This window comes from Odocoileus virginianus, chromosome 33 (genome assembly GCF_023699985.2).
Source record: "Odocoileus virginianus isolate 20LAN1187 ecotype Illinois chromosome 33, Ovbor_1.2, whole genome shotgun sequence".
NCBI classification, from domain to species: Eukaryota; Metazoa; Chordata; class Mammalia; order Artiodactyla; family Cervidae; genus Odocoileus; species Odocoileus virginianus.
This window is the reverse complement of record NC_069706.1, coordinates 26,104,767-26,125,365: the sequence shown is the minus strand read 5'-3', so window position 1 is coordinate 26,125,365 and position 20,599 is coordinate 26,104,767. Positions and strand designations below refer to the sequence as shown.

General features: G+C 54.7%; 2 protein-coding genes across 3 annotated transcripts; both read left to right on the top strand.

Annotated features, from left to right (window-relative positions):
• Positions 1-3,114: 3,114 nt before the first annotated feature.
• On the top strand, positions 3,115-16,121 carry PRSS36 (serine protease 36). 2 transcript variants are annotated; one of them, XM_070461228.1, is made up of 14 exons: positions 3,115-4,831; positions 5,127-5,162; positions 5,350-5,385; positions 5,765-5,927; positions 6,366-6,646; positions 7,112-7,278; positions 9,756-10,005; positions 10,115-10,244; positions 10,584-10,840; positions 10,927-11,090; positions 11,499-11,736; positions 11,849-11,990; positions 12,477-12,555; positions 13,205-16,121. In XM_070461228.1, the coding sequence occupies exons 1-14, from the start codon at positions 4,795-4,797 to the stop codon at positions 13,481-13,483; spliced, it is 2,259 nt and encodes a 752-aa protein (XP_070317329.1). In that variant the 5' UTR covers positions 3,115-4,794; the 3' UTR covers positions 13,484-16,121. The 2 variants fall into 2 exon arrangements, with proteins under 2 accessions (XP_070317329.1, XP_070317330.1); XM_070461229.1 differs by adding an exon at positions 12,820-12,941 and having other exon boundaries at positions 11,849-12,742.
• Positions 15,974-20,575, top strand: PRSS8 (serine protease 8). The gene is made up of 6 exons (XM_020893752.2): positions 15,974-16,282; positions 16,586-16,603; positions 18,343-18,505; positions 18,738-19,009; positions 19,097-19,263; positions 19,398-20,575. The coding sequence occupies exons 1-6, from the start codon at positions 16,225-16,227 to the stop codon at positions 19,719-19,721; spliced, it is 1,002 nt and encodes a 333-aa protein (XP_020749411.1). The 5' UTR covers positions 15,974-16,224; the 3' UTR covers positions 19,722-20,575.
• The last annotated feature ends 24 nt before the right edge of the window (positions 20,576-20,599 follow it).

The window sequence follows — 20,599 nt, the reverse complement described above, 5'->3', positions numbered from 1 at the left end:
GAGAAAGATGTGAAGACAGAAAAAGGGTCAGAGAGATGCTACAGTGCTAATTCTGAAGATGGAAGAGGGGAGCCATGAGCTGTGAATACAGCCTCTGGAAGCTGGAAAATGCAAGGAAATGGGTTTTCCCTTAGAGCCTCCGGGAAGGAACTCAGTCCTGATGACCTGGTGATTTTAGCCCAGAGAGACCCCTGTCAGACTTCTAACCCTCAAAACTGTAAGATAGCAAATTTGTGTTGTTTTAAGCAACTAAATGTATGGTATTGTGCTACATCAGTAGTAGAAAACTAACACACTAGTTGATCTATACTTTCCCCGTCCACCAAACACATCAGCAGTGAACCATGTGTCCATCCACTGCCTCTCTTACCAGAGGCATCCCGTATAATTATTTTATTGATGATATTTGATCACGGTGCTATTGACTGACATTCTGCAGTACTATAAAAGTCAACCTTATGAAACTCCTTGCTGTTTTTGCCAGAATGATACTGTTGAGGGAGATTTCCTTACACCAAAGTGTCCTCTCCATGAGGACCTACAGGAGAAGTTTATATTCTGTCCTAGTTGCTTGGGTTTTCCTCTTTGTATTGGCTATTAGGAAACTTAGAGCAGTGATTCTCAAGCTAGGGCATATTGGGGTGGAGGAACTATCAGAATCACCAGGGTAGCTTTTGCAAACTGCACTTGCACCCCCAGAAATTCTAATCTGTCTCCCTAGAGAAAAATGTTCCCTCTACTTCTCATGATATACATTGCTTTGGTGAGTTCCTGTCCTATTTAGAGAGGTAAGTTCTATTCCTCAGGCCTTTTGGGTTGAGGAAATGGTAAGAATTATTGTCTTTTGGAGGGGGTACATCCTGGGTCAGGGAATTTTAGTTCCGTGCCCAGGGATTGAACCCACACCCCCTGCATTGGAAGCGTGGAGTCTTAAACATTGGACTGCCAGGGAAGTCCAAGAATTAGTCTTTTTTTTAAAGAATTATTGTCTTTAAGCAACATTTCTCAAGTATTCTTGGTAACCCCTGGAGAGACCCCAAGACCCTTTCAAGGGGTGCCCAAGAGCAGAACTATTTTCATGACATCAAGTATACAGTGTAGGTTTCCAAAGGATTCTTGACAATGATAAACCAATAGACTGGATGCAGAAGCAGATGTGGGAATCCAGCTGTATCCTATTAATGGAGACACTAAGAGGAACTCCACCCAGTCCAGTGGTTAGGAGTCTGCACTCTCACTGTTGAGAGCCAGGTTCCGTCCCTGGTCAGCCAGCTAAAATCTCACAAACTGCCCAGCGTGACACTCTTATTAAAATCAACTCTCACTGGTTGAGCTGTTGCCAGGCAGGGAGAAAATCTTTCTTCCTCTTGCTGGGGGGTAGGAAAGTAGTGTCCCCTTCTGCTGGAGATGCAAAGTACTCTAGTATCTCTTCTGGTTGGGACCTGTATAGACATCAAGTAGTGTTTGCATGGGGCTTCCCCGGTGGCTCAGATCATAAAGAATCTGCCTGCAATGTAGAAGACCCCAGTTCGATCCTTGGGTCAGGAAGATCACCTGGAGAAGGAAATGGCAAGTCACTCCAGTATTCTTGCCTGGGAAATCCCATGGACAGAGGAGCCTGGTGGGCTACAGTCCTTGGGGTGGCAAAGAGTCGGACATGATTGAGTAACTGGAAAGCAGTAACAAAGTATGTGTGTGAGAGCTCCCCCTTCTGGCCTCCCAACTCCATTTCAGTGAAGTTTCCCTTTATTAATTTTCACACCACCTCATTTACCTTCATTGCCAACCTTGGATTAAATAAATTTAGCAAATTATTAGTTGAATCCAGTCAATTGTTAGGTCTCTGTATTTGCATTTCTTCTCCCTGATCACTTCTCATTTTCCCTAACTCTTGCCACCCTGGGATTGTACCTTCCAAAAAATCTAAAGTACTTAGGCTTTGCCTAGACCTCCCAAAGAAAGTCAATGCCAAAGAATGCTCAAACTACTGCACAATTGTACTCATCTCACACGCCAGTAAAGTAATGCTTAAAATTCTCCAAGCCAGGCTTCAGCAATATGTGAACCGTGAACTTCCCGATGCTCAAGCTGGTTTTAGAAAAGGCAGAGGAACCAGAGATCAAATTGCCAACATCCACTGGATCATCGAAAAAGCAAGAGAGTTCCAAAAAAAATCTATTTCTGCGTTATTGATTATGCCAAAGCCTTCGACTGTATGAATCACAGCAAACTGTGGAAAATTCTGAAAGAGATGGGAATACCAGACCACCTGACCTGCCTCTTGAGAAACCTGTATACAGGTCAGGAAGCAACAGTTAGAACTGGACATGGAACCACAGACTGGTTCCAAATAGGAAAAGGAGTACGTCAAGGCTGTATATTGTCACCCTGCTTATTTAACTTATATGCAGAGTACATCATGAGAAACGCTGGGCTGGATGAAGCACAAGCTGGAATCAAGATTGCTGGGAGAAATATCAATAATCTCAGATATGCAGATGACACCACCCTTATGGCAGAAAGTGAAGAACTAAAGAGCCTCTTGATGAAGTGAAGGAGGAGAGTGAAAAAGTTGGCTTAAAGCTCAACACTCAGAAAACTAAGATCATGGCATCTGGTCCCATCACTTCATGGGAAATAGATGGGGAAACAGTCAAAACAGTAGCTGACTTTATTTTTTGGGGCTCCAGAATCACTGCAGATGGTGATTGCAGCCATGAAATTAAAAGACACTCCTTGGAAAGAAAGTTATGACCAACCTACACGCATATTAAAAAGCTGAGACATTACTTTGTCAACAAGGTCTGTCTAGTCAAGGCTATGGTTTTTCCAGTAGTCATGTATGGATGTGAGAGTTGGCCTATAAAGAAAGCTGAGTGCCAAAGAACTGATGCTTTTGAACTGTGGTGTTGGAGAAGACTCTTGAGAGTCCCTTGGGCTGCAAGGAGATCCAACCAGTCCATCCTAAAGGAGATGGGTCCTGGGTGTTTATTAGAAGGACTGATGTTGAAGCTGAAACTCCAATACTTTGGCCACCTGATGCGAAGAGCTGACTCATTTGAAAAGACCCTGATGCTGGGAAAGATTGAGGGCAGGAGGAGAAGGGGACGACAGAGGATAAGATGGTTGGATAGCATCACCAGCTCAATGGACATGAGTTTGGGTAGACTCCAGGAGTTGGTGATGGACAGGGAGGCCTAGCATGCTGTGATTCATGGGGTCACAAAGAGTTGGACACAACTGAGTGACTGAACTGGACTGAACCGAAGACCTCTGTTTTCTAGGAAAATTGGACAAATTGAGTATCTTTTTTAATATCTATTTATTTGACTGCACTGGGTCTTAGTTACGGCACATAGCATCTTTTAGCTGCATCATGAGAACTCTTCTTTGCAGAATCCACACTCAGAGTTGGGGTTATGTGAGGTCTAGTTCCCTGAACAGGGTTCGAACCTGGTTGAACTTTTGGAGTGCAGAGTCTTAGCCACTGGACCACCAGGGAAGTCCCTGGACAAAGAGAGTATTGTTAGTTGTATTATTAGTTTATATCATTGATAAGAAAATAGATGTATGTGTGTGGGTACTGTTTGTGTGACCCTCCATTTCCATTCCCCATACTTCCCCATCCTGATCTGTCCCCCCAGAGGCTGACCTTTCTGGGCCACATCATGGGCTGTCTTGCACTCTGACTTCCGGTAGGTTTCAGATAATGGGAGGAGCCGGCAGGTGACCAGAAGGTAGAAGAGTGAGATGGGGACTTTCCTTCCTCAGCTCCCTCCCTGCTGAGCCACTGGTCGATAAAGATTTTTGTTCCTCCCCTGAGGCACTCCAATTGGCTGGTCCTCTCCTACAGCTCAGCTCTCTCTTTCCCAGCTCTAATATCTGCTCCCTCTCTCTGCCTCTTCAGGAGGGGCTCTCCAATATTACTGGCCCCCAAGTGCTTCACCGTCCCTGATGGTTGCCCAGTTCCCTGCCTACGCATCTATAAATAGTTCCTTCCTTAAACTGTCCTTGATTCCTCTTTGAAGCATCGTATTTCTTAAGTCGACTCCTGCTGTACCTGGGTTGAGTGACTCTCCTAAGGTCATACGAAGTAAGTGGCACAACACCCGAGAGTACTTAACGCTAACACAAAGAAAGTTAAGAGTCTTTTTCGGGCCCTACCAGCCTGCCCAGCCCCCTCCCAGAATCCTCTGCCCTGCCCTAAGCTGCCGGAATCTGTGATCCTTTTGTTGGGATGGGATTGAATTCCCTAGGGCTCCCGTCCCAGACCTGGCCAGCAACTCCAGTAACCAGAGCTGTGTGAGAAGAAAAGGCCAAGCCACTGGGGTAGCCGCACCCCAAAGAGAGATGAAGTCTCAGATGAGTCACGCCACTGAGGGGCCACCTTCCCTGTCCCAAGGGCCACTGCTGACCTGCAGTCCTACCTCACCAGGGACCCAGAACTTTGGCCTCCCAGCCTCTGGCCGTCCTCCCCTTCCCCCCTGGGGGGTTCTCTGCTCCTCCCTCCCCCACCCAGTAGGCATCCAGGAGCTAGGACCTCTGCCTCCCGCCCCCACCCCGGGCCTCTAGAGATGTGAGATGTGCACGGGACTCTGGGTGGGGACTTCAGGCTCCCTACTTCCTCCTTCCAGCCTCAGATCCACTCAGATTCCCAGAGATGGGCTCCAGCCAGGGAGGGCGGGGCTCTTTCTGGACCCTCAGGAGTCACGGGGTGCTGAGGCAGAGACAGAACTGTGTGGCAGGGAGTGGATCTTCACCCATCACTGTGCCTCCAACTGACTCAGACGGACCATGTCCCAGCACCTGCTTCTCCCGCTTGTGATCCTTGGTAAGCTCAGGGGACAGGGCATGGCTGCAAAGGGCCTGGGTCATAGCCTCTGGGGAGCTGGAAAGCAGGACTCCAGGGGTCCACCTGGGGAGTAGGGTGTCAGAGGAGGACACCAGAAGAAGATGGGAGTGAGGTGTCCAGAGGGGCAGGAGGAAGAGCCTATGAGAAGAGGGGGAATGGAGGTCTGGGTGCCGTGGTGGGATGGAGTACTTGCAAAGTTTGTGGGGAGGGAGCCAGGGAGGGCACATCATCGTTACTGTAGGTCTCCAGCCTCTTCCTGCCTCCATATCTACAGCCATCAGCCCCATCCCGGGAGCCTTCCAGGACTCAGGTAAGGCAGTACGACTGGGGGAACATCACCGGCAGCGGCAGAAAAGATGGGACGGGTAGCCTGGGTGCTGGCAGGGCGGCTGAGAGAGCAAGGAATTAGGGAAGAAGAAAGCAGGAAGGTGGGAGCTGGGCATTGTCAAGAGCTGGAGGTCACCAGTATTTTTCTCTCTTTGCCCCTCTGACTCCAGCTCTCAGTCCTACTCAAGAAGAACCTGAAGATCTGGGTAAGGAATGGGGGTGGGGAGGAACCTCAGATCTTAAAGGAAGTTAAGGTCGGCTAGGCAATGAGGTTAGCATCACCAACTCAGTGGACATGAATCTGAGCAAACTCTGGGAGATAATGGAGGACAGGGGAGCCTGGAGTGCTGCAATCCATAGGGTCGCAAAGAATCAGACAGGACTTAAGAGACTGAACAACGAAAGGTGATAGAGAGGTGGAAGTGATCAGAAACTTAGAAGTGCAGAACTTCTGGGGGTTTTTTTCCCGCGGGGGACAGGGGACAAACTAAAGGGAGTGGGTGATGGGGCTTTGTCCTGAGTTACCTGGGCCTCCGGCGTGGGGGACAGGGGGCGGGCGATGACCTCCACCCTACCCCCTTGCAGACTGCGGTCGCCCCGAGCCCTCTGCCCGAATCGTGGGGGGCTTAGACTCTCAGCCGGGCACCTGGCCGTGGCAGGTGAGCCTGCATCATGGCGGGGGCCACATCTGCGGGGGCTCCCTCATCGCCCCTTCCTGGGTCCTCTCGGCTGCTCACTGTTTCGTGATGTGAGTATTCGCGCACGTCCAATCCCTCTCCTTCAAAAAGCCGAGCCTGACCAGCAGCTGGACCCCGCGGACTCAAGGTTAACTTGAAGTTCGGCCACCCCTGCCTCCCCACCCTCCTGAAGCTAAGTGCTCTGAGGGGTATCCGGGTTCTGAGTATCTGGGGAGGCAGCCAGCGGACTCGCCAACTATCCCCACCAACTATCCGAGTATGAATTTCATCTTTCCAGTTCCCCGCCCCAACACCTCCAAATCGCATTCGCTCCTCCCCGTTTTAGGAAGTTAGCTCAACCCCGATCGCCCCAGCCCTAAATCTGGATGGGACGTCACCCCTCCCAGGGTCTGGCTGACGCCACCTTTTCCTTGACTCCGAGCCCCCATCCCCACGAGGGTCTGCCCGTTCCCTCGGCTCCACCTGACCCCCTTCCCGCCGCGGCGCAGGAACGGGACCTTGGAGCCCGCGGCCGAGTGGTCGGTGGTGCTGGGCGTGCACTCGCAGGACGGGCCCCTGGACGGCGCGCACGTCCGCGCGGTGGCCGCCATCCTGGTGCCGGACAACTACAGCAGCGTGGAACGGGGCGCCGACGTGGCCCTGCTGCGCCTGGCCGCGCCCGCCAGGCTGGGCCCCTCCGTGCGGCCCGTCTGCCTGCCCCGCGCCTCGCACCGCTTTGCTCACGGCACCGCCTGCTGGGCCACCGGCTGGGGGGACGTCCAGGAGGAGGGTGAGTGGAAAAGGGGGCTGTCTCGGGAGGTGGGTGATTGGGGGGTGGAACCTACCAGGTGGGTCCCTCCCCCGGGTACTTGATGGGGCCATTTCTGCGATGACGATGTCGGAAGAAGAGCAGAGAAGGGCGGGAGGGGACATTGATTTTGGACATGGTGGGTTTACATGCCAGGGCACAAGGAGACAGCGATGTCCTGGAGGCAGACGGAGAGGACCTAGCCATTATTGTTGCTCAGTCGCTTAGTCGTGTCCAACTCTTTGGGACCCCGTGAACTGCAGCACGACAGGCTTCCCTGTCCTTCACCAACTCCCGGAGTTTGCTCAGACTCATGTGCATTGAGTCGTGCCATGCCGCATGGGGACAGACATGTCCAGGAGAGCCCCAGAGGGAACCAGGCTAAGCCCTGGGGAAGAGGGGGCTGCATCCCTGCCTCACTGCTTTCTTCTCTGGTTCTGCTCACAGACCCCCTGCCTCTCCCCTGGGTGCTACAAGAAGTGGAGCTCAGGTTGCTGGGAGAGGCTGCCTGTCAGTGTCTCTACAGCCGGCCTGGCCCCTTCAATCTCACTTTCCAGCTATTGCCCGGGATGCTATGTGCCGGCTACCCGGAAGGCCGCAGGGACACCTGCCAGGTGAGGGGAGGTGCCAGGCAGAGCCCTAACCAACAGAAAGCAGTATGAGGAATAGACTAATCCTCTTTCATATTTCTGAACCTCATCCGCAAAAAGAGGGCAAGATTGCCAGCGGGTGGGATCGATGTGAGGAATACAAATGGACAGAACTTGGGGCTCAACAAATGGGCACTCTTATTGATGGGGGCAGTATAGTGCAGTGGATGTCCAGTTAGAAGCTTAGCACCATTGCTTATGAGCTGTATGGCCTTGACCAGGTCATTTAACCTCTCTGTGCAGACGTTCTCATCAGAAAGATGGGGATGATAGCGTTACCTACTTCGTCAGGAGGTTATGATGATTAAATAAATTTGTACATATAAAAAGTATTTTGGGGATCCCTGGTGGCGCAGCGGTAAAGAATTCGCTTGCAGTGCAGGAGACTGCCTGCAATAGGAGACACGGATTCGATCCCTGGGTCAGAAAGATCCCTTGGAGAAGGAAATGGCAAGCCACTCCAATAGTCTTGTCTGGGAAATCCCATGGACAGAGGAGTCTGGAGGACTATAGTCCATGGGATCTTTAGGGCTGGACCCCACTTAGCAACTAAACCACCGCCGAAAAGGATTTAGAACAAGGTCTGGTCCTTGTGCATGCGTGCTAAGTTGCTTCAGTCATGTCTGACTCTGCACCCCTATGGACTGTAGCCAGCCAGGCTTCTCTGTCCAAGGGGTTCTCCTGGCAATTATTCCCATACTGTAGCCTAGAGCACAACACCTGTTACTTAGTAGATACTCAACAAATAGTTCTTTTTAAAAGTGAATTGATCCTTCACAGAGGGAGTTTTCTGGATAAGGGGCTGAAGGCCAAAACATGATATATTTTAACCATTTTCCCCAGAAATGCCCCTCAAATGGCATACACTTTTGAGGGCACTCAAACATGCATGGTGGTGATGGAAATTCAGGCTTGATGATTTTCAGGGCCTCTCCCAATTATGAAAAAAGGGGTTTTGTGGTATAATGGTGAGCACTCTGGACTCTGAATCCAGTGATCCAAGTTCATGTCCCGGTGGGACCTTCCTGTTCGGGCTTCCCTGGTAACTCAGCTGGTAAAGAATCCGCCTGTAATGCAGGAGAACCCGGTTCAATCCTGGGTCAGGAATTCCCCTGGAGAAGGGATCGGTTACCCACTCCAATATTCTTGGGCTTCTCTAGTGGCTCAGTCGGTAAAGAATCTGCCTGCAATGTGGGATCCCTGGGTTGGGAAGATTGCCTAGAGGAAGAAGGCATGGCAATCCACTCCAGTATTCTTGCCTGGAGAATTCCATGGACAGAGGAGTCTGGCAGGCTACAGTCCATGGGGTTGCAAAGAGTCAGCATGACTGGGCTACTAAGCATGGCACAGAAGCCAATTATGAAGTTCCAGGACCTATAGACATAATCCCTGCCTCTTGAACAGGGTTGCCAACAACTCAACTTCCTCTAGACCAGTGCTGCTGTTCAATAAAACTTATGATGATAGAAATGTTTTTCTATCTGTACTGTCCAGCATTATAGTCACTAGCCACACTGGCTATTGAACATTTTTAAAAATTTATTTATTTTTAATTGAAAGATAGTTGCTTTACAATATTGTCTTGGTTTCTCCCATACATTATTGAACGTTTGAAAGGTGGCTAGTGTGATTGAGGAACTGAATTTTTAATTTTATTAAATGTAAATTAATTCAAATAGCCACAGGGGCTAATATATGTATCATATTGGACAGTACAGTTCTGGATAATTCTGAGCTTTCTTTGTATCCCTCCTCAGGTCACAGAGATGCCTGACCTGGATTATAGTCATATCTTAGGGACAATGCCCCAGCAGTAAATGGTCCCAGAACCCTTGTTTTAATGTCTGTTTCTTGTAGTTCTTCCTCCTTACTTACCTACAAACCATCCTTTCTTAGTGCTTTTCTAACAGCCTTTTCCTCCTGAATGCTGACATCTCTGATTTACTTTTTTTTTTTTTGGCTGCGCGCATTCTTAGTTCACTTGGGATCTTCAATCTGGTTCCCTATCCAGGGATTGAACCTGGGTCCCCTGCATTAGGAGCAAGGACTCTTAGTCACTGGACCGCCAGGGAAGTGCCTGATTTACTTTAACAGTTTAACAAGGAATTCTAACAGCTTAGAAACCAAAGACAGGCTTTAACTATTTATTGAGGAATCATTTGTCTCTGAATGAGACCGGCAGGCCTCTCCGGCATGGCCTTTACTGCATTAGCTTGGTACTCTTGGCTTTGGTTCCTCATGAGCCTTTCTGTTCTATAAGGCTTTCCCCTGCTTAGAGCTGTAGGGATCACAGAGGACAAGGCCCAGTCAATGTAGGTTTCCAGGAGAAGGTGGCTGTGTGTAGGTCCAAAAAGAAGAGGTGTAGAACTTTTGTGAGGTGGTCCAGGATAAGCTGGTAGGTCCCTGGGCTGATCTAGTGACACTGAGTCATTTGTCATCAGGGAGACTCTGGGGGACCCCTGGTCTGTGAGGAAGGTGGCCGATGGTTCCAGGCAGGAATCACCAGCTTTGGCTTTGGCTGTGGACGGAGGAACCGCCCCGGAGTCTTCACTGCTGTGGCTCCCTATGAGGCATGGATAAGGGAACAGGTGTCAGGCTCAGAGCCTGGGCCTGCCTTCCCCACCCAGCCCCCGGAGGCCCAGTCAGGCCTCCCGGAGCCCATGAATGAGAACTGCACCATCGCCCTGCCAGGTGAGGAAGGCAGGACCCCTAGATGTCAGCTGGATCTGGGAGATTTGAATTCAGGTGGAAACTGCCTGGGGTTCAGGAGGCCCTCTGACTCAGGCCTCTCACCCCCCAGAGTGTGGGAAAGCCCGGAGGCCAGGGGCCTGGCCCTGGGAAGCCCAGGTGATGGTCCCAGGATCCAGACCCTGCTATGGGGCACTGGTGTCTGAAAGCTGGGTCTTGGCACCTGCCAGTTGCTTTCCAGGGTGAGTGAAAACCCAGTCTTGGGCAGATTCTTGCTCAGTCTGAGACACTATTTAACTGGCCCCAGCCATTCCCTTGGGTAGGACAGGGGTAGGGGTGTGGGGTCCCATTGGAGGTGTATGATCCAGCTCAAAAATCGGGGTCCTAGTCTCTCTGGGGCAAATAGTAATAAAAATTCGACCCAGGATTGGGCGGAGGGGTCGGGGAGGGAGCCTGAGTGCACAGTTCTCAGGTTAGGGATGCAGAATCTTGCCTGGAGACCCAGACTCTAAGCCAAGGGTGGAGGTTTAGAGCTGAGCTTGCAGAATCCAGCCCATGTCCCCAGTCTCCCCATCCCGCAGTCACATCAGCTCAGACCGCCCGCCCAGCGACCTGGACTACTGGCGCGTACAATTGCCCTCGCGCCCGCGCGCGGAGCAGGTGGCGCGCCTCGTGCTGCACGAGAACGCCTCGTGGGACGATGCCTCGAACCTGGCGCTGCTGCAGCTGCGCGCGCCCGTGAACCTGAGCGCGGCCCCGCGGCCAGTGTGTCTACCCCACCCAGAACACTATTTCCTGCCAGGGAGCCGCTGCCGCCTGGCTCGCTGGGGCCGCGGGGGTGAGCTGGGGCTCGGCGCGGGCCGAGCGGGGAGGACCCGGGGCCGGACGCGGCGGGAGCGCTGGCTCCCTCCCTTTCTCTCGCAGAACCCGCGCCCGGAGCCAGCTCGCTGCTTGAGGCGGAGCTGTTGGGTGCCTGGTGGTGTCACTGCCTGTATGGCCGCCAGGGGGCGTCAGTGCCGCCGCCGGGAGAGCCGCCGCAGGCGCTCTGCCCCGCCTACCAGGAGGAGGAGGCGGAGGGGAGCTGCTGGGTGAGCGGCGGGGGCGGGGTCTAAGAGTTGGAGTAAGACGGAGGGGCGGGCTGTGGGCGGGGCCTTGGAGGGGCGGTGAACCGGGAGCCGCGCTCTTGGGGTAGAAGGGGTTAAGGCGGGGCTAGGACGCGCTGGGAGCGGGGCCTGGACCTGGAAGCCTTCTGGGGAGCGGCCAAGACCCGCCAATACCGCGGGACTTTTAAACTCCTCTTGGGTTTAAAGAGAATCCTAAAGTGAGGGCAGCCTTCTTACTCAGATTAGTGTTGGAGCCTGGGTTGGAGGAGGTGGGATTTCTTATGTCCAAATACGGGACAGTTTCCAGTCCAGGGAAGCTCCAGGACTTTTGAGGTCCCCTCATCAACTGACACGCGCATAAAGGCTGTTAACACATACACCCTCTTGCTGCAGAACTACTCTCATTGGAGCCTGCTGTGCCGGGAAGAGGGGACCTGGTTCCTGGCTGGAATCAAAGACTTCCCCAGTGACTGCCTGCGTCCCAGAGTTTTCTACCCGCTGCAGACCCACGGTCCATGGATCAGCCATGTGACTCGGGGGGCCTACCTGGAGGACCAGCTGGCCTGGGACTGGGGCCCTGAGGGAGAAGAGACTGAGGCACAAACTTGTCCCCCTCACACAGAGAATGGTGGTGAGGAGGGGCCTTTGGGGCTTCGGGACTCCTGGGAGGGCTTAGATCCATGGTAGGGGCTTTGAGGGTCAGCTGTGGAGTCCCCACTGAGGGGGTCATCTCCTCTCCCTAGCCTGTGGCCTGCGGCCAGAGCCAGCTCTGATGGGGGTCCTGTGGCCCTGGCTGGCAGAGGTGCATGTCGCTGGAGAGCGCATCTGTGCTGGCATCCTTGTGGCCCCAGGCTGGGTTCTGGCAGCCACTCACTGTGTCCTCAGGTGGGTCTCACCCATCTTCCTGGCAAGAGGGAGACATTGGGAGAGGGGCCAAAGGACAGTAGCGGGCTGTTCTCCCTTTAGGGCTTTTATTGCACCAGGAAATTGTTCGAAGTGTTTTGAGACAGAAGAGAGATTTCAAAGGAGGACTAATGAAGGAGTTAGTGGACTGACCCTGGATATTTGTTCCACCCTTTCCCCTGGGCTGGGCTTCCCTGGTGGCTCAGAGGTTAAAGCGTCTGCCTGCAATGCGGGAGACCTGGGTTTGATCCCTAGGTTGGGAAGATCCCCTGGAGAAGGAAGTGGCAACCCACTCCAGTGTTATTCTTGCCTGGAGAATACCATGGATGGAGGAGCCTGGTGGGCTACAGTCCACGGGGTCACAAAAAATTGGACACGACTGAGCGACCTCAGTTTTTCCCCCTGGGCTGGGAAGGATTTATCAGCAATGAGGGGATCAGGAAGTGACCCTGGACCTTGTTTCTGCAGGCCAGGCTCTACAACGGTGCCTTATATTGAAGTGTACCTGGGCCGGGCGGGGGCCAGCCCTCTCCCCCAGAGCCACCAGGTGTCCCGGTTGGTCATCAGCATCCGCTTGCCCCGGCACCTGGGACTGCGGCCCCCCCTGGCCCTCCTGGAGCTGAGCTCCCGAGTGGAGCCCTCCCCATCAGCCTTGCCCATCTGCCTTCACCCAGGGGGTACCCCCCTGGGGGCCAGTTGCTGGGTACTGGGCTGGAAGGACCCCCAAGACCGAGGTGAGAGCCCTGGGTCCTGGGGACGAGAAGGGACAGGATGTCACAATGCCTGGGGCAACCTTCCTTCCTATCTCTAGTCCCTGTGGCTGCTGCTGTCTCCATCTTGACGCCACGACTCTGTCACTGCCTCTATCAAGGCCTTCTGCCTCCTGGAACTCTATGTGTTCTGTATGCAGAGGGGCAAGAGGACAGGTGTGAGGTACGGGATCTGGGTATCCTGGCCCGGTCAGGACAGAGGCTGTGCTGGGCAGCCGGATGCCAGGGCGAGAGCAGGGTGGGGATTCTTAGGTGCTGGGTTTCAGATCGGAAGAGGCAGTGCTTTCTGACTGGACCTCAGGAGAGACCAGGGGCCAAGATGCCTGAGGATGGAGAGGAATAGTGGTTTGTGACTGGGTCCTAGGAGGCGCAGGGGACCGGAAGGAAGAGTAAGGGCCCCTGTTGGTCTTGGCCCTGATGCTGCAGGTGACCTCAGCACCTCCGCTCCTGTGCCAGACTGAGGGAGGCTCCTGGGTCCTCGTGGGCATGGCTGTTCGAGGCAGCCGGGAGCTGTTTGCTGCCACTGGCCCTGAAGAGGCCTGGATCTCCCAGACAGTGGGGGAGGCACCTTTCCTGCCCCCCAGCAGCTTCCCCCACTGGCTCACTGAAGGCAGCGACCTCTGTCCCCCTGACATGGCCAGGGCCTCAGGTTCCCCGCGGGCTGCTCTTTTCCTGCTGCTTCTGACCCCCCTGATCCAGGGCTGAGGGCTGACCCCTCCCGGCCCGGGGCCCTGGGCTACCTCCCCTTCACCTCCCCACCCCCTTCCACCCTCCACTTCCCGCCCAGTGAGGCTGGAATGTAGCCCAACTGGCTCCCGTTCCCTTACCCAGAACCTCTGGAGCGCTCCACCCACCTAGACTGCAGCGGCTTCGGATAATTGGGCCTCAGTGCCCAGCTATTTCGGGCTCTGGCATTCTTGAGGGCAGCGGGAGCCAGCGGACAATAAACATGTAAACACAGACACGTGGCCTTGTGGCACGGCTGGAGGCAGGCTGAGGGGGCCAAGGGGGGCCCCAGGGCTGGGCCTCTTCCTCCTGGGCCTCTGTGAGTCAGGCTGTGGGCAATCAGGAAATGTGTCTCCGATAAGGTGGCAGCTGTCCCTCATTCCTGCCCCAGGGCGGGGGAGGTTGCATGGCCAGCTGGGTGTGTGTCACGTCCCCAGTGGAATCAGCGTCCCTGACACCTGCTGGCCACCTCAGCCTTGGCCTTGCTGCCCCTCCCCCTTGAGAGCAAGAAGGACTGAGGGTGAGGGTCAGCGGGAGAGTCCGGGGGTCTGGGAGTCCGGGGTCTGTCTGTCATATTCTGCACCCACAGGGAGCCTCCCCCACATACACACCCTGATGAATGGTGTCCCAGAGTGTACGCCTCTGGAGTCCTCGTGCACACACCACACTTGTACCTTTCAAGGGCCCACCACATCTTGCCCAAAGCCCCCAGGGTCTGGACCCCATCATGAGTCCCTCATCTGTACATCTCACAGCCTCTTCCCATCACTAACCAGTGTGTGTGTTTGTGTGTTAGTCGCTCAGTCGTGTCTGACTCTGCGACCCCATGGACTATAGCCCACCAGGCTCCTCTGTCCATGGGATTCTCTGGGCAAGAATACTGGAGTGGGTTGCCATTTCCTCCTCCAGGGGAATCTTCCGAACCCAGGGATCCAACCCCAGTCTCCTGAATTACAGGTAGATTCTTTACCATCTTAAACCACCAGGGAAGCCACAGCCAGTGTAGCTCCCTATATTAATTCAACCACGTTTCCTGCTAACTACTGACTCCTGGCTAATTCCAGCTAACTCAGGACTCTGTGCTTCCACTGCAGGGGGTGTGGGTTCCATCCCTGATCAGGGAACTATGATCCCCGCACTCCATGGAGCAACATGGCTGGGACCTTGACAAGCCCATGAAATGCTCCCAGCATGGTGGGGAACACATGGTCTGGGGGTCAGGAGAAAGCCCTAGAGGAGATGATGTTCTAGCACAGAATAAAAGCAAAGGAAGACCCATATAGGGCAGGAAGGTTGCTTGGGTGGAAACCAGCCGCTAAGGGTAGCAATGGGGGCTACCCCCAATGAGGGCACCTCTGTGGCTGGAGTCACCGTTTGCAGATGGCTGAGTCACTCATATGCAGCAGAGGGCTGACTAGGCAGAGGGTAAGGGGAGACCTACAGGAATGCTGGAAGTTCATCCCCTTTCCCAATCAAGGAATTCCCTGCCCTCCAGCCTGGGCCCTAAAGTCCTGGCTCAGAGAGCCAGATGCCTGTCTCAGGGAAGGAAGGTGGGCAAGTGGGGCTCTCTTTTTCTAAAGCTTGAAGTCAACATACATTCCCAGTTGCCTGAATTTCTACAGTCACAGAGGAAGCACCTGATTCCCCAGGCCAGGCACATGGGCCCCCTGCACCCTCCACTTGAGGACCCTTCACTTGGACCACCCTTCCCCATCTTTGCCTTGTTAACACCTTCTCAAAACCCTTTGAAGTCTCAGTTCGAAAGGCACCTTCTTGAGGAGCCCTTCTTGATACCAGCCTAGGTCGGGCTCCTGTCAATGGCCTCCAGGGCACCCCCCACCCCGCCTCACCCCCAGCTTCTTTCTCCATCTCCAGCCTCGCCTGAAGTTATTCTGTAATTGCTTGTGTCATCCTGTGATTCAGGTCTGTCACCTCAACTTCACCATGAGCTCAGGGAAGGCAGGACGGTGTCCACTTTGTCTCCTGTACCTGGAACATATTAGGCTGTCAATAAATATGCATGGAATGATGAGCATCCCCGGACATGTCACCACACCTCACCACATGCAGATGAGGTTGCAGGCTCCACAGTAGGGCCTGAAAGAGCCCTAGCCCCAGGGCAGAACCGGGTGTCCTGGGGCTCAGACACGAGGCTCCAGGAGGGGAGGGAAGGAGGGAGCAATGGCCTAAGATAACAGAGGCCAGGCCGGGCCCTGGGGGGGCTTAACAGGTATGGGAGACTTGAAAGACCCGGGCCCAAGAGCAGTTGGGTCAGGAATCCAGACATCCAGGTTTCCAGCCCTGCCTGGGGCTGCTTAAGCAACAGCTCCCCCACCTTCCCGCCCACCACACACACAGCCTAGGGGTCTCTCTCTCTCTCTCTCACACACACACAGCCTAGTTTGGTGAGAGAGGCCGGCGGAGCTGAGCAGGGGGGCGGGGCCAGGGGCGGGGCAGACAGGTAGGCACCCTTTCCTGGGAGCTGCCACTCCGGAAGGAAGGTCGGTGCGTACCCAGGGCGATCTGGAGACCGGTCCTCACCGCCCAGCTGCAGAGACCCCAACGTTTCCCTTGCGCCCGCTTCCTGCCTTCGAAGCCAGCCTTGGACACCTGTTTCTCCTGCCTTTCGCGATCCCGACACCTGGAGCTCACCTTTGACCCCCCACCTCTTGCCTGTGAGGACCCTGCCCCTGGGTGCTCAGGGCACCTGGTCCTGCGCCATGGCCTGGAGGGCTGTGGTCACTGCGCTTTTGCTTGGATTGTTCCAGAATGGGATAGGTGAGTGTGGGCGCGGGTGAGGAGCAGGGGGCAGGCGAGGGTGGGAAGGAGAGGAGGGCAGTGCACTGGGGCCAAGGGTATAACCCTTTTCGGGGGTACGTCCCTTATTGTGGGCTCAAGAACCCCAGTCTTCAGCCTCACTGGCTCTTGGCCTGTCTCCCCAGCTTTGGTCTCCTGGGGCTGGGATAGAGGATGGGGAAGCCTCCAGAAGAAGCAGCAGACGGGGGGGTGGGAGGGGGCGGCCTGGGGTCTGAGCTCTAGAGTCTTCCCTGCTTACCCCTCCCTCTTTCTCTCTCCCTCCAGGAGCCGTTGGAGCTGAAGGTGAGGCTCACCCGGGAGGAATGGGGGAGGGGAAGGTGAGGGGTGGGGCCAGGGGTTCAGATTTCCATGGAGCATTGGAGCACCTGACCCTCTGCAAAGCTGTTTCGTCCACTGCCCTGGTCTTATTTATTTAGGTCCCTGGTAGCACTTGAGGTGGGGACGACAGCCTCAATCTTTAAGACAGTGAGGGGCAGAGAAGTGACTTGCCCAACGGCACACAGCCAGTGTGTGTCAGTGCTGGGATTTAAAGTCAGGTCTGAGCCCAAAGGTGGGTTGTTTTGAAGGGAACAAACCAAGGGTCAGTCTCGTTAGCAGTCCCAGCTTCACCATGTACCGGCTATGTCTCATGCGGTCAGTCCCCTCACCTCTAAAATGAAGTTGAAAGAATTCCCTGGTGGTCCAGTGGTTAGCACGCTGTGGTTTCACCGCCAAGGGCCCGGTTTGATCCCTGGTTGGGGAACTAGGATCCCACAGACCATGCAGCGCAGGCCAAAATAAAATGAAGTCAGTTCTGTCTACCTCCTGGGGCTGCTTGAGGAGTCAGGAAGATAAAGGAAGTGAAAGCCCCTTCAGGGCCTGGCATTGCTTGAACTGTTGGTCTCTAAATGGTAGCTATTGTCCTTTTTATGAGGAGACGGGGAGGAGCCTACCTGGGTGGTTTTCCCTGCACCTGATAAGGTGACTTTGTGAAGGGCATTTGGGTCCTGCTCCAAACAGTGGCCTTCACAGGGGTGGGGCTGTCCTGGAAATGAAATGAGATGCTCACACCCTGGGATCCAGGATGTCCTGTTCATTTGTTCAACACATCCACGACTCCATTTGTGTGCCCAGCACTGGGGACGTGTGAGTCTGCCCTCGTCTCTACCCCTAGGGAACGCCCAAGTTGATTGGCTGAAGTAGACAGTGAGAATGCAAACAGCCCTGTCCAGGAAGCATAGACCCTGGGAGCTCTGAGGCATCACCTACCTCAGCCAGCAGGGTGACGGCAGACTTCAGAGGGACTGGTATTTGAACCACCTCCATAGGCAAATAGAAGTTGTTGTTGTTGTATTCAGTTGCTAAGTTTTGTCCAACTCTTTGCAACCCCATGGACTGCAGCATGCCCGGCTGCTCTAGCTTCTATCTCCCGGAATTTGCTCAAATTCACGTCCATTGAGTCAGTGATACTGTCTAACCATCTCATCCTCCGCTGCCCCCTTCTTCTTTTGCCTTCAGTCTTTCCCAGTGTCAGGGTCTTTTCCAATGAGTCGGCTTTTCACATCAGGGGGCCAAAGTATCACCATTTCACATTTCAAATAGAAGTGGGGATGAGGAAGACTACCCTAGGTGGAGTGATCTGAGTAAGCAAAAGTCTGGAGGTCTAGTGTGTGGCCCGACGTGAGTGTCCAGATAGATGGCTGGAGTGGATGGCAGTGCCATGAGAGGTCTGAAATCTCTCTTAAGGGCAGAGTGGATCCAGGGAAGGATTTAAGCAGTGGTGTGAACTGGCCAGATATGTAAGGAGTAGATTAGATGGAAGGCAGGAAGGCCCGAGAGGACAGAAGCTGAGTGAGACCTTTAATGAGCCACTTGGCCAAGGACAGCAGGTGACTGGTGAGCTGGGGGCTGGGGACAAAGCCTGACTGGCTTCTGTGAACTCACCTCTGAAGCTCCAAACCAGACTTCCTGGGCTGTAGCGGGTTAGGAAGTGGTCTGGTGGCTCCAGAGGTCCTGACCCCCTCCCATTCCTCTGCCGGCAGCCTCTTGTGGTATGGTCCCTCAAGCACGTATCACAGGTGGTACCGATGCAGTTCGCGGCCAGTGGCCCTGGCAGGTCAGCATCAACCACCACGGCACCCACGTGTGTGGCGGCTCTCTTGTGTCCGAGCAGTGGGTGCTGTCGGCTGCTCACTGCTTCCCAAGGTACCCATGGGGTGGGGGCAGGGTGGGGAAGTGGGGCGGGGCGGGGGTCAAGATTGGAGGATCAATGTAGGTCAGAGACTGGGGGTTCTTGGATTGGATCTAGGGGGTATCAATAAAGCCTGTTAAAGATCTGTCGGGAGTGAAGGCCAGAGGTCACAGATCACAGGATAAAACTAGGATGCAGAGTGGGACCCAAAGGTCAGCTGCTCTGCCTTCACCCCTCTGTCTGCAGGGACAACAAGATAGAAGAATACGAGGTCAAGCTGGGCGCCCACCAGCTGGACTACTATAGCGCTGACATCCAGGTCCGTGGGGTGGCCCAGGTCATTTCCCACGAGACCTATTCCCATGAAGGCTCCATGGGGGACATTGCACTCCTCCAGCTCAGCAGCTCCGTTACCTTCTCCCGCTACATCCGGCCCATCTGCCTCCCTGCAGCCAACACCTCCTTCCCCAATGGCTTCCAGTGCATTGTCACTGGCTGGGGCCATGTGGCCCCCTCAGGTAAGGGACGGGGCTGATGTCTAGAGACACAGAGGGGAGCTGACTCAAGCCAAGAGACCCTGGGTAAGCATCTTTTACCCCCCACAGTGAGCCTCCCGAACCCCCGGCCACTGCAGCAACTTGAGGTACCGCTGATCAGTCGTGAGACCTGTAACTGCCTGTACAATATCAATGCCAAGCCTGGGGAGCCCCACCTAATCAACCAGGACATGCTGTGTGCTGGCTACGTGAACGGGAGCAAGGATGCCTGCCAGGTAAATGCAGGGGGTCCGGGTGAATGGAGGAGACAGGTGTGTCTTGGGTGATGAGGGCTTAAGGGGGGCTTGGCCTGGATGGTTGGAGGCCTGGGGTCCCGTCCTGACAGCTGTTGTGTGGATTTTCTTTTCAGGGTGACTCTGGAGGCCCACTTTCCTGCCCAGTGGCAGGCCGCTGGTACCTGGCAGGCATCGTAAGCTGGGGTGATGCCTGTGGGGCCCCTAACAGGCCCGGTGTTTATACCCTGACCTCCGTTTATGCCTCCTGGATTCACTACAAAGTGGCAAATCTCCAGCCTCAGGTGGTGCCCCGAATGAAGGAGTCCCAGCCCGATGGCCACCTCTGCAGCCACCACACGGGTTTCAACTCTGCCCCAGCCCAGGGCTTGGTGGGACCCATCCTTCTGCTGCCACTTGGCCTGACCCTGGGCCTCCTCCGCCCACTGCGTGAGGACTGAGCTACTCACGCCTGGGAGCTGCTCTGCTTCCGAGATCTCCACACCACACCCAAGGACGGACACTGTTCCCATGTTAGGCCCCACCCGGGACACTCTGGGCCCGGGGCCTGACTTGAGTCACTCCCTCCTCCCAGGACCCTGTGGGAGTTCAAGGAACCATCCTGAACTCTGAGCCCACTCTTCTGGATTGTTCTTTGGGACGGTAACCTCCATTGCAGGAGTTGATTGCCTGTGGTACTGGCTAGAACCTCTGGTCACTTCCATCTGCTGTCCACAAGCCTATCTGTTGGGCTCCTATGGAGCCCCCAAGGACCCTCAGCTATGAAAATGGGCCCTGGCTCCCTACCCATTTCTAGAAGACTGGCCAACTTGAAGGCTACTGAAGAAGGACTGGCTCAGCACCTCACCTGCTCTGTCTGATGAGCCCCATCACTTCACCCTCTTCTGGGCCAGGGCTGCCTCTGAAGTGTGTCAGTCGCTTAGCTGTGTCTGACTCTTTGCAACCCCATGGATTGTAGCCCGTCAGGTTCCTCTGTCCATGGGATTCTCCAGGAAGAACACGGGAGTGAATGGCCATTCCCTTCTCCAGGGGATCTTCCTGACTCAGGAATCAAACCCTGATCTCCTGCATTGCAGGTGGATTCTTTACCATCTGAGCTACCAGGGAAGCCTGGGGCTGCCTCTGGGCAACAGGTTTTCAAGGACAAAAAAGGCCCCAATCTTGCCTCATTGGCTGCCATGCCCCCCCTTGAGCCCTGACTTCTGGACTCCGGAGGACTGAGCCCCCACCGGAACTGGGCTCCAACATGCATCTGGGGGCGGGGGTTAGAAGGAGTAAAATGTTCTGAGCACAACCGGCTGTGTGTGTGTGTGTGTGA

What these genes read in the sequence shown, in the direction of transcription:
- PRSS36 (XM_070461229.1), top strand. Translation starts at nt 4,795, where the DNA reads ATGTCCCAGCACCTGCTTCTCCCGCTTGTGATCCTTG. An exon ending in CCCTCACACAGAGAATGGTG is followed by an intron (nt 11,737 to 11,848) that starts GTGAGGAGGGGC and finishes TCCTCTCCCTAG; the next exon opens with CCTGTGGCCTGCGGCCAGAG. An exon ending in GGCAAGAGGACAGGTGTGAG is followed by an intron (nt 12,942 to 13,204) that starts GTACGGGATCTG and finishes CTGATGCTGCAG; the next exon opens with GTGACCTCAGCACCTCCGCT.
- PRSS8 (XM_020893752.2), top strand. Translation starts at nt 16,225, where the DNA reads ATGGCCTGGAGGGCTGTGGTCACTGCGCTTTTGCTTGGATTGTTCCAG. An exon ending in GCTGCTCACTGCTTCCCAAG is followed by an intron (nt 18,506 to 18,737) that starts GTACCCATGGGG and finishes CTCTGTCTGCAG; the next exon opens with GGACAACAAGATAGAAGAAT. An exon ending in GGAGCAAGGATGCCTGCCAG is followed by an intron (nt 19,264 to 19,397) that starts GTAAATGCAGGG and finishes TTTTCTTTTCAG; the next exon opens with GGTGACTCTGGAGGCCCACT.